Source organism: Spermophilus citellus (assembly GCF_964194105.1).
Source record: "Spermophilus citellus genome assembly, chromosome: 3".
NCBI classification, from domain to species: domain Eukaryota; kingdom Metazoa; phylum Chordata; class Mammalia; order Rodentia; family Sciuridae; genus Spermophilus; species Spermophilus citellus.
The window spans coordinates 148166115-148180931 of NC_138184.1; the positions used below are offsets into that span (position 1 = coordinate 148166115).

Here is a 14817-nt window from a genome sequence, read left to right on the forward strand (position 1 = left end):
GCTATTCAAGGGGGGCTAAGCTCATCCTTTTTGCCATGCACACAGCTGCATCTAGATTCTATAGCAGGAGGGGCTTATTTTTCTTGAAACTATCTTCTAGAGGATACTAATATAATACTGAAAAGCACACTTTTGTTTGGAATGAGTCCTACTTAATGAGAATCAGAATGCCTAGTGGAGACAACTCCATCACATACAATAAAATTAATCTGAAAAATTAATGTTGTACACATTGTTGTTTTTCCAAACTGAAGGGGAAAGATGTGGAATGAACTCAGTGTGAACAGACCAATCTCATTTTTGCCTGAACTCCAAATGTTCTCAACAGCCTAACTATTGTAATAAGGAAGGAATAGTGTATAGTCTTCAGACTGCATCCATAGGACTGGGGTTTTCCTGCAATAAGTGGTTTTTATTTTAATTTGCCATAAACAAAATTGCAATCAGGAAAAATCAAAACCTAAACACTTTTTCTGACTCTTTGTTCTTATAGAGTGTATCAAGGTTTGTAAAAGAGAGTCTCTACAGCAATTAACTTTCAGTGCCATAGAACCACTTTCTACATACCCATCCTTTTTTTTTTTAATGAGCAGGTTATCTTTGTTTTAGGAAATATGGCCCAGCATTCATTGTTGGTTAAGACCTGGGCACATGACACAATTGCAGGCAATGAGATAGAAGGAAAATTTGCTGGGTCCTCTGGAAGATTGCTTGGCTCTTGCAAGGATATGAAGCAGTGACTGTAGAAATAAAGAGTGAGACCAGGCCCACTTTACCCATTGCGAGATAGACTTTGGCCAGGTCTCCATTTATCACGAGGCTTCCATAAAACCTTTCTCTAATCTGTGCATGATGGTGGTGCCTGTAGTGACAGCTCCAGGGGAGGCTGAGCTGGAGGATCACTAGAGCCCAGGAGTTCAAGTCCAGCCTGGGCAACATAGAGAGATGCCAACTTTCAAAAAGGGAAAAATACAAATCAATGGACCACAATGGTGATTTGTGTCCTTTGAAATCCATTTTAGTGCAGATCCTTGGTTAGAAATTCTGAGCATTCTTCTTTATTCACTCTGTAGTTACTGTTAAGGGATAGTAAATGACTACCCCTGTGAGAAAGGATCAGGGGCCCCTACCTTCTATTCTGGGCTTTCAACTTGAACCACCTTAGATCTGGAAACTAGATGAGGAACTGTGATTTTTCCTTCCCATGATTGATGTCAGCCTGCTGCTTGTCAATTCTTAGGTTCTTCTTTTCTTTTTTTTTTTTTTAGTTGTAGATGGACAGAATGTCTTCATTTATTTTATTTGTTTGTATGTGCTGGTGAGGATCAAACCCAGTTGCTCACATGTGCTAGGCAAGAGATGTACCACTGAGCTACAACCTCAGCCCTATCAGGTTCTTTATGAGGAGGGAGGGGCAGTAATAAAAATCAAATACCTTTTTTTTTTTTTTGTATCAGGGATTGAATTCAGGGGCTTTCAAACACTGAGCCCCAGCCCCAACCGCATTTTGTATTTAATTTAGACACAGGGACTCCCTGAGTTACTTAGTGCCTCGCTGAGGCACTTGTTGCTGAGGCTGGCTTTGAACTTGAGATCCTCCCAGCCAAATCAAACATCTTCAACCAAGATACTTCTGTCTTGCCCCCTGGAACATAATGAACATCAACTTGTTCAGACTCATGTCTTGGTGGTCATTTAGTTAATTATCAATCAATAGGCTCATTTGATTAGAAGAGGCACAGATAATCTCCCTATTTGAGGTCAACTAATTGGGAACTGATTGGGAACCTTAATTATATCTGTAAAATCCTTAACAGGAGTACCTAGATTACTGTTTGAACAACTGGGAAAAGATGTGTGCACCTAGGTCAGGTGAAACTTGGAAACATTTTAATTTCACCTCGCACACTTCCTACTGTTTGGGAGTAGAAACAATGTGCTTATCAGAACTAGATGAACCTGTGTTTACCATACGGCAAGTGAATTCAAAGCTCATTTATTAGTAAGCACTGTGCTACAGTGTGGAATTGGAGGCAGGGGTGGTGTGAAGGTGGAGGCCATGCCCTGGACAAATGTGAATAGTATGAGTGGCACAAGCTGTCCAGTGGAGGCCCAGAAGCTCGTCCAAGGGAGAAAGGGGTAGGAGCAGAGTCCAGGATATCTAAAACCCCAGCTGAGAGGAGGCACCAGGCAGGCACCTGCCTATATGCTGGGAGCACTCCCAGGTCTGGCTTCCTAAAGCAGGACTAAGTAAGACACAGCTAATGCCGAGAGACTCCTCACGGTGACTGGATTTTCGCTTCCACCTCTGATATAGACCAACCCTTAATATTGCAAGTAGAATTCATATTCATGATGGGGGCATCACCTGGGGCTTTACACAGGCATTTTTGTTCCTTCAATTTGAATCCCTTTCATAGGTAACCTCTCATTTCCCCGCCCAGCATTACGTCACTGGGGCTGGGCGGGATCCCAGGATAGAAAAGCAGAGCTGCTGGCTGAGGCAGTCTTCCCTAAACCAAGAGCTCTGGCCTCCTCTCACTCCAAAGAGGCCTTCACCTCAGCTCCTTCACCAGCTTTGGGCATCATGCGTGAAATCGTGCTCATCCAGGCAGGCCAATGCGGCAACCAGATCGGCGCCAAGGTGGGCACGTCGCTGGAGAGTGGACCCTGCGTGACACAGGCCAGACACAGGCCAGGGCAAAGGGTTCCAAGGATAAGAGTGGACTGGTGTGGGGGGTCTGGCATGCGCGGCTACCAGGTGTGCCAGGGCGGCACATGAATATGGTGATGGAGCTAGGTGTGCCTTGAATCAGTGACCTTTAAATTACCTAGGGACACGTCCATCCTTTGTGGGCACACTTTTCCTCATGATGGCCACTGTCTTCCTCTGCCACTCAGATGCCCTCCCAACACCATGCCTACGCTCACTCACTCATTCCTTGCCAGGGTTAGGATCCAGAGGCCAACATGTACATGGCCACCAATGACCTGTACCCTTCAAAGCTGCCTGAGGTTTGTGCAAGGAGTAGGGCCACTTGATCCTTGGTCCTGCTAGAACCCATCCTGGGACCCATCCATCAGCAGGGATTTAGGGACATTCCTGGAGGGAAAGCCCCACTGTGCCCACTGCTTCCTACAAGAGGATCTTGGTCGCCCACCCCCTTCTCTCCCAATGTGCTTCCAGCCCATCAGTCTGTGACCATATATGGCTCATGCCCTGCAGACTTCCAAGCCCCTAGGAAGCAACTGATATGGGAAACAGACCAGCTCTCTGGTCTTAGACTGACACTCTTAACTCTCTGATCACTATTCCAAGGCCATTCTAGTGACAGGATGCTGGGCCATGAGTGATTTTTTTTTTTCATTTCAGTTTTGGGAGGTCATCAGTGATGAACATGGCATTGACCCCACAGGCAGTTATCATGGAGATGGTGACTTACAGCTGGACAGAATCAATGTGTACTACAATGAAGCAGCTGGTGAGTATATGCATATTAAATTTGCTTCCCATACTGTGGCAGTGGAAAAGTCCTAGGCGCATAGAAATGACAAAGGAATGCATTTTTGCACATTCATATAAAATGCCAACCTCAAAAAACAGATTTCATAGTTCCTTAATAGTCCTTTTTTTATTTAACACGACTAAGCATGCGCAGCATTTTTTTTTCTTTTCCCTTTTTCATTCCTTTGTCTCAAATGTTGGAATCTTCTGTAATGAATTCTTCTGTGAGAACTACATAGAATTATGACCCTACCCATGTTGCTTTACCAAGCACAAGTGTAAGTGAGCTTTTGTTCCTGCAGGCAATAAATATGTTCCTCGGGCCATCCTAGTGGACCTGGAGCCAGGAACGGTAGACTCGGTGAGATCGGGACCATTTGGCCAGATATTCAGGCCAGACAACTTTGTGTTTGGTATGTCCTCATGGTCCATGGGACTGTGATTCACCTTCTTCCTGCCAGCCACACACTTCACAGTTCTCAGTGTTCTGTGCCCAGGTGAGACTGTGTCCACAGATGGCCCCAGTCCTGGCCTAACCCCTTGCATAGGGGTGGGGGGATATCTCTGGTCACTCTGGACAGCTCAGGATTTCATGTCAGTCTCCTTTACAGCAACCCCTGAAGGGAAAGACTCAAGAGCAAGAAGAGCTTCTAATGAGGCTTAATAGGCTACAGGTCACTTGACGGGACCAGGGAAAACAGTGAACCAAATTAAAGTAATGAAGGCCAAAAGCACAGCCTGTGACCAAGATTCAGACAACTGCCTAGAGTCCCTCTTTCCCTCTGATCACACTGTGCCTTCCTCCTGCCTCATCGTACTGCATGAGAGTATTGAACAATGTTCCCCTAATTGCAGAGGTGGCTGAATTTTGTTAAACGTTTTCTCTCCTCAACTTGTTTTTTTTCCACCTTAGGATGATCCCCAGTATTTTTGAGGTTCACTGATAACATTCAGTCTTGCAGACAGTCTTAGGTAACCAAAGCATATCTAAAAGGTTTTGTAAGACTAGTCTCACCTTCTCCACAGTGCAAATGACAGCATCCAGAATCCTTGTCCATTTGTGTCTCATATTCTCTTTCCTGTGGTAGGCCAGAGTGGTGCAGGGAATAACTGGGCCAAGGGCCACTACACAGAGGGAGCCGAGCTGGTGGACTCTATGCTGGATGTGGTGAGAAAGGAGGCGGAGAGCTGTGACTGTCTGCAGGGCTTCCAACTGACCCACTCGCTGGGGGGCGGCACTGGCTCGGGCATGGGCACCCTGCTCATCAGCAAGATCCGGGAGGAGTACCCAGACCGCATCATGAACACCTTCAGCGTCGTGCCTTCACCTAAGGTGTCAGACACGGTGGTGGAGCCCTATAACGCCACCCTGTCTCTCCACCAGCTGCTGGAAAACACGGATGAAACCTTTTGCATCGACAACGAGGCCCTGTACGACATCTGTTTCCGCACCCTAAAGCTGACCACCCCCACGTATGGTGACCTCAACCACCTGGTGTCAGCCACCATGAGCGGGGTCACCACGTGCCTGCGCTTCCCGGGCCAGCTGAACGCAGACCTGCGCAAGCTGGCCGTGAACATGGTGCCCTTCCCCCGCCTGCACTTCTTCATGCCTGGCTTCGCGCCCCTGACCAGCAGGGGCAGCATGCAGTACCGCGCCCTGACGGTGCCCGAGCTCACCCAGCAGATGTTCGACGCCAAGAACATGATGGCCGCGTGTGACCCCCGCCACGGCCGCTACCTGGCAGTGGCTGCCATCTTCCGAGGCCGCATGTCCATGAGGGAGGTGGACGAGCAGATGCTCAACATGCAGAACAAGAACAGCAGCTACTTCGTGGACTGGATCCCCCACAACGTGAAGACGGCCGTGTGCGACATCCCACCGCGGGGCCTCAAGATGTCAGCCACCTTCATTGGCAACAACACAGCCATCCAGGAGCTCTTCCAGCGCATCTCTGAGCAGTTCACTGCCATGTTCCGGCGCAAGGCCTTCCTGCACTGGTACACAGGCGAGGGCATGGACGAGATGGAGTTCACTGAGGCTGAGAGCAACATGAACGACCTGGTGGCTGAGTACCAGCAGTACCAGGATGCCACTGCTGAGGAACAGGGAGAGTTCGACGAGGAGGAAGAGGAAGAGGTCGAGGAGGCTTAGGAACTTCTCAACCTCCTCCGTCAACTTGTTGTTCACCAGCTCCTCTGATTGTCAACTAAGCTGCTCAGGTGTGTCTAAGTGCACTGTACCAATAATATCTGCACTCTTAATTCAGGGCTCCATACTCTCCCAATTTTCCTTCTTGCTGTTCTCAAAGTTTCAGGATTTTTTTTCATCAGGATAGGTTTTCTGATTCAATGCTTTTGAGCAGTATTCCTGTTCCTTTAGTAAAGAGATGAAACTCTTTTTTTTTTTTTTTAATCTTCCCTTTCCCAAAGTATTCAAATAAAGATATTCTCAAAAGCAATCTGGGAATGATGGTGTTCCATAATCTTTGTGAATTTGTAGAATCTAGGCCTTTTAGGTAAGGACTTCTCTTTCTCTGAATCCTTTTGAACAATGTGTTGAATACAAAGAAAATCAAGTGCTGCTTTACCTGTCAGATAAAAAGTATACTCTAAATTGGAGGTGTTCTAAAAGAGCAGGCAGGGACACAACAGAGTTCTGCCTAAAATGTATTTGAAAACCACAGCAGGAATTTAAGAGAATGACGGAATTTAACATTTTTTTAAAAAATTACGTCTTTCTACCTATTGAAAGCAGCCTCCAGTTTTAATATTCTGATGGATTAGGATCCCATTTGGAGAGAGAAAAAAGCTGGGAAGGCAGGTGAACTGAGGTATGCAGTAAGGAAAGGAGTTTCTGAGGCTCTAGGATATGGTGGGAATAGGCAGCAATAAAATCAGCCCTGTGCTAAGGAACCACTAAGACATGAAAGTCCTAACGGGTAGCTTCATTGTAGGAAGTGTTTTGCTAACTTGTTGAATGCAGAATGCAAGTGTAAGTTGTTTGCCTTCTGGCATCAGATGAAACTTTTTAAATAAAAGGTACATTAGAGCCTGGGGTTGTGGCTAAGTGGTAGAGCACTTGCCTAACATCATATAAGTAAGTAAAGGTATTGTGTCCATCTACAACAAAAGATAATTTTCAAAATATCTTTAAAAAACAACAACTATAATGACATATCTTGGAAAACCCTTCCCCTCCCCAACATTTCAAGAAAACCTAACTGCCATGTTTTTCCCCACAACTTGCTCCTAGGGAGACATTTTTATATTCATGGAAAGTTTATACTGCTACCTTACATGAGGGTGAAGCCTGCTAGAGGTTCTGATCACTCCATAGGTTGGTGGAAGGGGGATCAATTAACAGTGGCACACACTGTATTTGCAACTACACTAGGGAACAATTTGGAAAACTGAAAGCAGGTGAGGTGATTTGGTGGATACTTCTTTTGGTGTTTTGTTTTGTTTTTGGTACTGGGGATTGAACTCAGGGGCACTTGACCACTGAGCCACAATCCCAGCCCTATTTTGTATTCTATTTAGAGACAGGGTTTCACTGAGTTGCTAAGTGCCTCACCATCACTGAGGCTAGCTTTGAACTTGTGGTCCTCCTATCTTGGCCTCCTGAGCCACTGGAATGACAGGAGTGCACCATAGATACCTGCTTGGTGGATACTTTAAAAGAAAAACGAAGCTAGCTAGGCTGGGAAAGTAGGAGGAGCACTTGCCTAGCACTTGCCCAGAGGGAGGTCTTGTAACTGTCAGTTTTTCCTTCCAAGACCATGTAAAACTGCTAACCCAAAACACTCTGATTTTCATGGGGGGGGGGTGGGGAGGACCTGTTTTACAGTTTAGCTATTGTGAATTGTACTGCTATAAACATTGATGTGGTTGTGTCCCTGTAGTATGCTGTTTTTAATTCATTTGAGTGTAGAGCGAGGAGAGGGATAGGTGGGTCAAATGGTGGTCAAGTTTCCCAAGGAATCTCCATACTGCTTTCTATATTGGCTGCACCAATTTGCAGTCCCACCAGCAATGTATGAGTGTCTTTTCTCCCATATCCTCTCCAACACTTATTATTGTTTGTATTCTTAATAGCTGCCATTTTGACTGGAGTGAGATGATATCTTAGAGTGGTTTTGATTTGCATTTCTCTAGTTGCTAGATATGTTGAACGTTTTTCATGTATTTGTTGATTGATTGTATATCTTCTTCTGAGAAGTGTCTGTTTAGGTCCTTGGCCCATTTATTGATTGGGTTATTTGTTTTTTTTTTTTTTTTGGTGCTTAGCTTTTTGAGTTCTTTATATACTCTAGAGATTAGTGCTCTATCTGTGTGAGGGGTAAAAATTTGCTCACAAGATGTAGGCTCTCTGTTCACCTCATAGATCGCCTTTTGCTGGGAAGAAACCTTTTAGTTTGAATCTATCCCATTTATTGATTCTTGGTTTTAATTCTTGCACTATAGGAATCCTATTAAGGAAATTGGGGCCTAATCCCAAATGATGAAGATTAGGGCCTACTTTTTCTTCTATTAGATGCAGACTCTCTGGTTTAATTCTTAGGTCCTTGATCCACTTTGAATTGAGAATTGTGCATGGTGAGAGATAGGGGTTTAATTTCATTTTGCTGCATATGGATTTCCAGTTAGCCTCTTCAACAAATGTTGCTGGAATATCTTTCCTCCAATGTATGTTTTTCGCACCTTTGTACCCTTCAGTAGATGAATGGATAAAAAAAAATGTGGCATATATACACAATGGAATTTTACTCAGCAATAAAAGAGAATAAAATCATGGCATTTGCAGGTAAATGGATGTTACTGGAGACGATAATGCTAAGTGAAGTTAGCCAATCCCCAAAAAAACAAATGTTTTCTCTGATATAAGGAGGCTGATTCATAATGGGGTAGGGAGATGGAGCATGGGAGGAATAGACGAACTCTAGATAGGGCAGAGGGGTGGGAGGGGAAGAGAGGGAGCAGAGGCTTAGCAAGGATGGTGGAATGTGATGGACATCATTATCCAAAGTACATGTATGAAGACACAAATTGGTGTCAACATACTTTATATAGAACCAGAGATATGAAAAATTATCCTGTATATGTGTAATAAGAATTATAATGCAAAAAAAGAAAGAAAGAAAACACATTTATCCCATTTTAAAAAGCTTTAAAAGGTGGTGATGGGTGAGCTGCAAGCTCCTTCCAGCTGCTAAAGCTGGCAGAGGACATGCCCAAGCTTTACACAACCAGGCATTTGGGGGTGGGGGTGGGGGTGGACATCTCAAGGAGAAGTTCCTTTTCTCAAATGCAGTCATGGCTAAAGCATTAGAAATAAAAGCGAGGCAGCTTGGGTGGACTGCTTCTGCTGGGCACCCTGGATCATTGCTTTCACCTGGTGTGTGGAGGACAAAGCCTTCTCCAATGTGCTGGAATCCTAGGACTCTGGCTGGAGGAGCCTTCAGACTGAAGTGAAAGCTTTCTTTCCATAGCAGCTACAAGTAAACCTGAAGTGCCATCAATGGGTTAAATGTATGTGTTCTATGGAGCAGGACATGGCTGGTCTCACCAGGATGATCTATCCTGGCAGGTTCTATCATCTCCCTAAGCCACTGTCCTTCATCTGCAAAATGGGGGCAATCATAGTTTCTTTCCCATGGTTTTATTCCGGGAACAATGAGAGGATGCATGGAAGGTGCACAGCATGGTGTATCTGTAGGCACATAGCACTTGAGTGTCACCTCTGCTATTGCACCTTAGGAAAATCCTTATGATGATCAGCTCTTTGGTTATGTATTCTAATTTATGAAAGTCTTTATGAAGGTTCTGCTTGCTTACAGCATACTGAAGAACTGCTCTGACTCGGGAGAAGAATTGATTTACCCTTGTTGACTGAGACAAAACCTCCAATTGGTAGATTTTTCCCCTAAGAAAGAGTTTGCAAAATGTGAATAAGATTTGTCTAGAAATGGTCAGACTCCACTCTTTTGGAGTCTTTACCAAAGACTTGCCTTAGTTAGCACTGCATAATTCTGTTTGAAGTTCATCCTGAGCAAAGTCTTATGCTGACTGCTTTCTTTTCAGAGAATGCGATTAAAGCAGCTCCTTGGAACAGTAGGATAGCCAGCAGAGGGAAAAGTCACCAGGGCCTTAGGAATGGGCAGGGCAAACTCACTGCCCCTCAGGCAGGAAGAGGACTAGAAGTGGAAGCTCCAAGAGTCATCCTTCCCTCAATGTCTACCTCCAAGTAACCTGGCTTTCCTATTCTTCACATAGGTGAGAAAGGTCAAGGTTTCTTTTCCTAGGTCCATTCATGTCACTCCAACTAGTGTACAGCTCACATTGGCCTGCCCTAACAGGCAAGGTCCATCTTAGCACTGGTGGCCAGACTTGAAGAGACAAAGAAGCTGCAGGAGAGGCCATTACCACCCTTCTGAAACCCAGAAAATGGACAAGGTCTAGTCCAGTAACACCCCTCATTGCCAGTCTGGCAACACATCCTCCAGTAAACCCACCAAAGTCCCAGTCCCCTGTGGAAAGGAGCATGCCCCCATCAGCCCTTCCCTGCTGTGATGGTTAACTTTGTGTCCATTTGAATGGACCTCATAGTGCCCAAATATTGGATCCAATACTGTTCTGACTGTGTCTGAATGTGTTTGGGGGTGATGACAGCATTTGAATCCATAGAGATTTCCTTCCCTAATGTGGGTAGGCCTTGTCCAATCTGTTGAAGGCCAGAATGGAATAACAAGGCTGAATAAGAGAATTCCTTCTGCCTGATGGCCTTCAACCTATCCACTTTTGTCAGCCTTGGAACTTGGCCTAAAACATGGGTTCTTATTAGGTTTTGAGCTTGCCAGCTCCAGGATCCACTATAGAATTGCCTCTTCTGGTTCTCTGTCCTTTGATCTCGACTACAGCCACCCACCCAATTGGCTCTGCAGGATCTCCAGGTCCATGACTCACGCTGTAAAAATTGGGATCTGTCAGCTTTCCTAACTGCATGAGCCAATTCCTCCTAATCTGTCCCTCTCTTTCCTCATACACACACCCCTTACTGGTTCTGGTTCCCTGAAAAACTCTTAACAGACTCCAATACCTCTGCTAATAATGGTTCTGAAAGCTGGTAGAGAGAGCAACCTGCCCCTGATGTCATGCCAACAATTCATTAATGTCTCCTGAGGCCCCTGTCACCTGCACCCACATCAGAGTTCCATTAAAAAAAAAAAAAAGTTATTGCGTGTGTTGTGCTCTTTTTTCTCTTCAATGTATCAATGCCTGCTCATTAAAGCCTCACAAATGAGTCTTCGGGGTGGGCTTGGCGGCGCAGTCCGATTTAGGTGGAGGGTTCGGTGGGCAGCAGCGGTGGCCTTAGGGAGGCGCAACGCCAAGGCCTGGAGCAAGGAGCAGTAGGCGTGTGCAGCGGACACAGCCAAGGCCTAAGTACCCCCCCTCCCCCCCCCCCCCCCCCCGCCAGGATGCCCTGGGTCTCTTCCGAATTGGGCAGGGCCGCGGGGCTGGGTCGCCCACCGTCCCGGGGCAGGAAGCCTGGGCCGCTGCAAGGAGGCGCCAAAGGCTGCGGGGCTCAGCCACCTGGCCAATGATGAAGAGGCTCCCGCGGGCGACCTCGCCTGAGGAGGTCACGACAGCGGCGAGAATGCGGGAAGCAGCGGAGGATGGAGGAGCGGAAGGAGGAGGGCGAGGAGGAGATCCGAGCTGCAGGAGGCGGCGGCCGCCGCGAAGCCCGAGCACAAGCTGCACCAGCTGTGGCACCTCTTCCAGGACTCAGCCACCACAGTGGCCCAGCTCTACAAAGACCCCGTGTGTCAGCAGCCAGCACTTTCTCTGTGCTCCCTTTCAAAATGCCACTGCCGCCGACACCAACCTCTGCAAGAAAACGTGGAGACCCATCAGCGAAGTTTTGATTTTGGAGTTCAGATTGCTATCAGCGAGGCAATGAGGGTGCGCTGACTTGGGATCAAAAACGCAGAAGAACCAGATTTCATCAGCTTCCTGGGTGGAAAGTTACCTCCAACACCAAACTCTAGAGCTCCCCAAGACTGACTGGAGTGTCCCCAAACCGAGTTACTTCAAAGGAAACTTCTCATCTGGAGAGACGGATTTGTAACCCTTCCTGGAGGCAGGAGCTCAGCATGGGAAAGCCCTTTCAACATATTTCTGTGGAAAATTGGTGAAGAGTGTGCCTGTGGATCCATTTTCACGTTTAGGTTTAGATCCAGATAGATTTTTTTTTCCTATTAGAGTCAACACTTGCTCTAGAAATGTTGAAATAAAATGTAAGAATATTGAAATAAAATGTAAGAACTTAACTGCAATTTTTGACTGTTAGATAGCCTATCCTAAAAATATTTTTATAAAGTTTGAGCTTACTGGGGTTACAATAACAATTTTTTTTCAACACTGAGTAGAGTTTGTTGCTTTACACTTTCATGTTGTACATGTTTTCTTACACTCTTGAGTCAAGGGAAGTTCTTATGTCTTAGAACTCTGTTATGGTTATAGTTGCTTGGAAAGCCTGCTCCATGACAATTAAGTACAACAGGTAATTGTTGGGTTAGTTCTCATGGGAACTGGGAACTGCCTTTGACACCCTTCATTATCTAGTGTGCTGTCCAGAATGAGAGTTGATGAGCCAAGTGAGAGGGTAGATGGAAGAGTCATCGATGTTCCTTCTGCCTGTTGTCCCTCAGGTCCTCCTTGCTTTATAGTCAGGATCACCAGAGATGCAGCTAGTGGACAGGTCCATTACCACCTCCCCAGCCAGATGTATCATCAAAAGACATTCTCAGTTAAGGAGCTTAGTGTTCTTGGAGAAGCCAGGGCAATGCTGTCAGTGATAAGTCTGTTGCTCTCTGCTCTTTAATGCAGACTTCTGTATAGAACTGTAGACTTAGCACCTGTACTATCGCATGTCAAAATTGATGCTAAAACCCAGCAACAAAATAAGAAGACTTGGTTGAAATCAAGATGAAAACATGAATCACAAACAGAGACTAAGCAGGTAGAGGTAACTAGTGAGTTAGATAATGAGTCCTGTTAAAAGGTAACATTTCTGGGCCATAGAAACTTTGTTTCTAAAACAAAGTTAACCTGCACACAAAAAGAATGGGAAATGTAGAAAGTGCTTCTATAGCACTGGAAGTTAATTCCTGCAGAGACTCTCTTTGACAAAACTTGATTCTTTTCTATGCTCTTAATCAGAACAAAGAGTCAGAAAGTGTTTAGCTTTTGACTTTTCCTGATTGCAAGTTTGTTTATGGCAAGTTAAAATAAAAACCACTTATTGCAGGAAAACCCATGTTGTATGGATGTAGTCTTGAGACTATATACTTATTACAATAGTTAGTCTGTTGAGACCTGTCGCGGGCCAGCCATGGACTATATGTGAACTATGAGCATGAGTACATGAGTGGACTGGACTGATGTTGCCTGTCTGTTTGGGCTGTGCACATATGTGTCCTTTTCACTTGCTCTGCCTATGATCCCCACACAGCACCTAAGATTGGTGTGGCCTTCCAAGATGTCAGTCAATCTGCTGACAAGATATCATCAGGATATCAGGAAGCTAGACTCAACCCCTTGAAAGCTGACCGAGCTTATTGGGGTGGAAATTACTCAAGTGTCTTCCCCACAATAAAAAGGGACTTTAGAATGTCCTCCTCCTCTTTTGTCTACCTCCCAGTGGGAGCTGGAGCAGAGGAGCCATCACTGAGGAATCCCAAGAAAATGGTATTTTCTCTATCTCCGTGTGGTTATTTCTGCCAAATTCACCTGGAGTGGCCCTGAATGACTTATTCGCATGTGGTGGAAGAGAATATTTGGAGTTCAGGCAAAAATTAGATTGGTCTGTTCACACTGAGTTCATTTCACATCTTTCCCCTTCAGTTTGGAAAAACAACAACGTGTGCATAGTTTGTTTAGATTAATTTTATTGTATGATGATATGTGATGTAGTTGTCTTCACTAGGCATTCTGATTCTCAGTAAGTGGATTGATGACTCATTCTATACTAAGGTATGCTTTTCGGTATTATACTAGTATCCTCTAGAAGATAGTTTCAAGAAAAATAAGCCCCTCTTGCTATAGAATCTAAATGCATTCGAGTGCATGGCAAAAAGGATGAGCTTAGCCCCCTGCTCAGCTCCTGCTCTCCTTACACTTCCTCACAACCTATGTTTTCCTATTTTTTGAACTTTGGGAATTTCTAGTCTTGATAAGGTTGTAGAAGGGACTGTTTATAATTCTGACCTCTGTTGAAGTTGTCTGGGTTTTACAAAGCGGAAACATAAAAGTGTGTGTAGAAAAGTAATTTTTCCCTACAATAAATTTGTAAAGTAGTGCGTGCACGCAGACACACACACACATACACACACACACACACACACACACTCACCACTCCAGAATAGTTGGAGAAACTAGTATCATCATCTCATTTCATAAGGAAAGAGGTATAGAACGCCATATGCAGTGCCCACAGACACACAGATAATGATGGAGCCCGCACACAAACGTGGATCCATCTAAGTACCCTGGTATTGCTCCTAGCTCCCATTGCCATAAATGTCACTCAGCATCCCAAAATACCAACTCTAGCTACCAACCAAGGCTCCATTTTGTTGTAGGGACAGACAAGGCAAGGCACCAAAGACAGCAGGAAACAGTTTTTTTCTTTGGCTATAGCCAAAGAAAACTGTTTCCTGAACCACTAGTTGAGGTAGTTTCAATTTTTTTCAATCCCCTGAACCACTAGTTCAGGTAGTTTCAGAATTTTATACCTAGCATGTAAGGGGAGGGGCTCAGAAGTTCACAGTCTGCAGAAGTTCACATAAAAGCAGCTTTTCTTTCACTGTTTTGGGCAAGTTAACCCTTCAAGGACAACACCTGAGAAGGGGAGAGCTTCTTCTCCCCTTCTTCCCTCCCCCTGCCAGCCAGTTGGTAACTTCTCTTATCTTAGAAATGTAGACATCTCTGAGCCCCAGCTCAAGGCCAGAGGCCTTGTTTACACATTTCTGCAAACTACTATACTGGATACATGTTTGTGAAAAATTAGTAAGGGGGTGTACAGTACCTGGAGTATAGATTTCTTCCAGGCTATGGGCCAAGTAAATTAGGACAACAGGAAAATAGGAAGTTTATCTCATTGAACTCTTTTATTGACAGTCCTAAAACCAGCATGGTGAAGATTTCTGGAGAAACCCAGTTAAGATTTTCTGTGGAGAAAGGGGATGCCACTACAATTTCCCAAGTCTCCTTTTAGTTGACACAAACCCAAGGTGTCAACTGCATACATA

General features: G+C 45.1%; 1 protein-coding gene across 1 annotated transcript; it reads left to right on the plus strand.

Moving 5' to 3' along the window:
* Positions 1 to 2587: 2587 nt before the first annotated feature.
* Positions 2588 to 5660, plus strand: LOC308643446 (tubulin beta-4B chain-like; the record flags this gene model as incomplete). Its single annotated transcript, XM_081283284.1, has 4 exons — positions 2588 to 2644; positions 3374 to 3482; positions 3808 to 3918; positions 4594 to 5660. The coding sequence occupies 4 exons, from the start codon at positions 2588 to 2590 to the stop codon at positions 5658 to 5660; spliced, it is 1344 nt and encodes a 447-aa protein (XP_081139410.1).
* Between the last annotated feature and the right edge of the window lie 9157 nt (positions 5661 to 14817).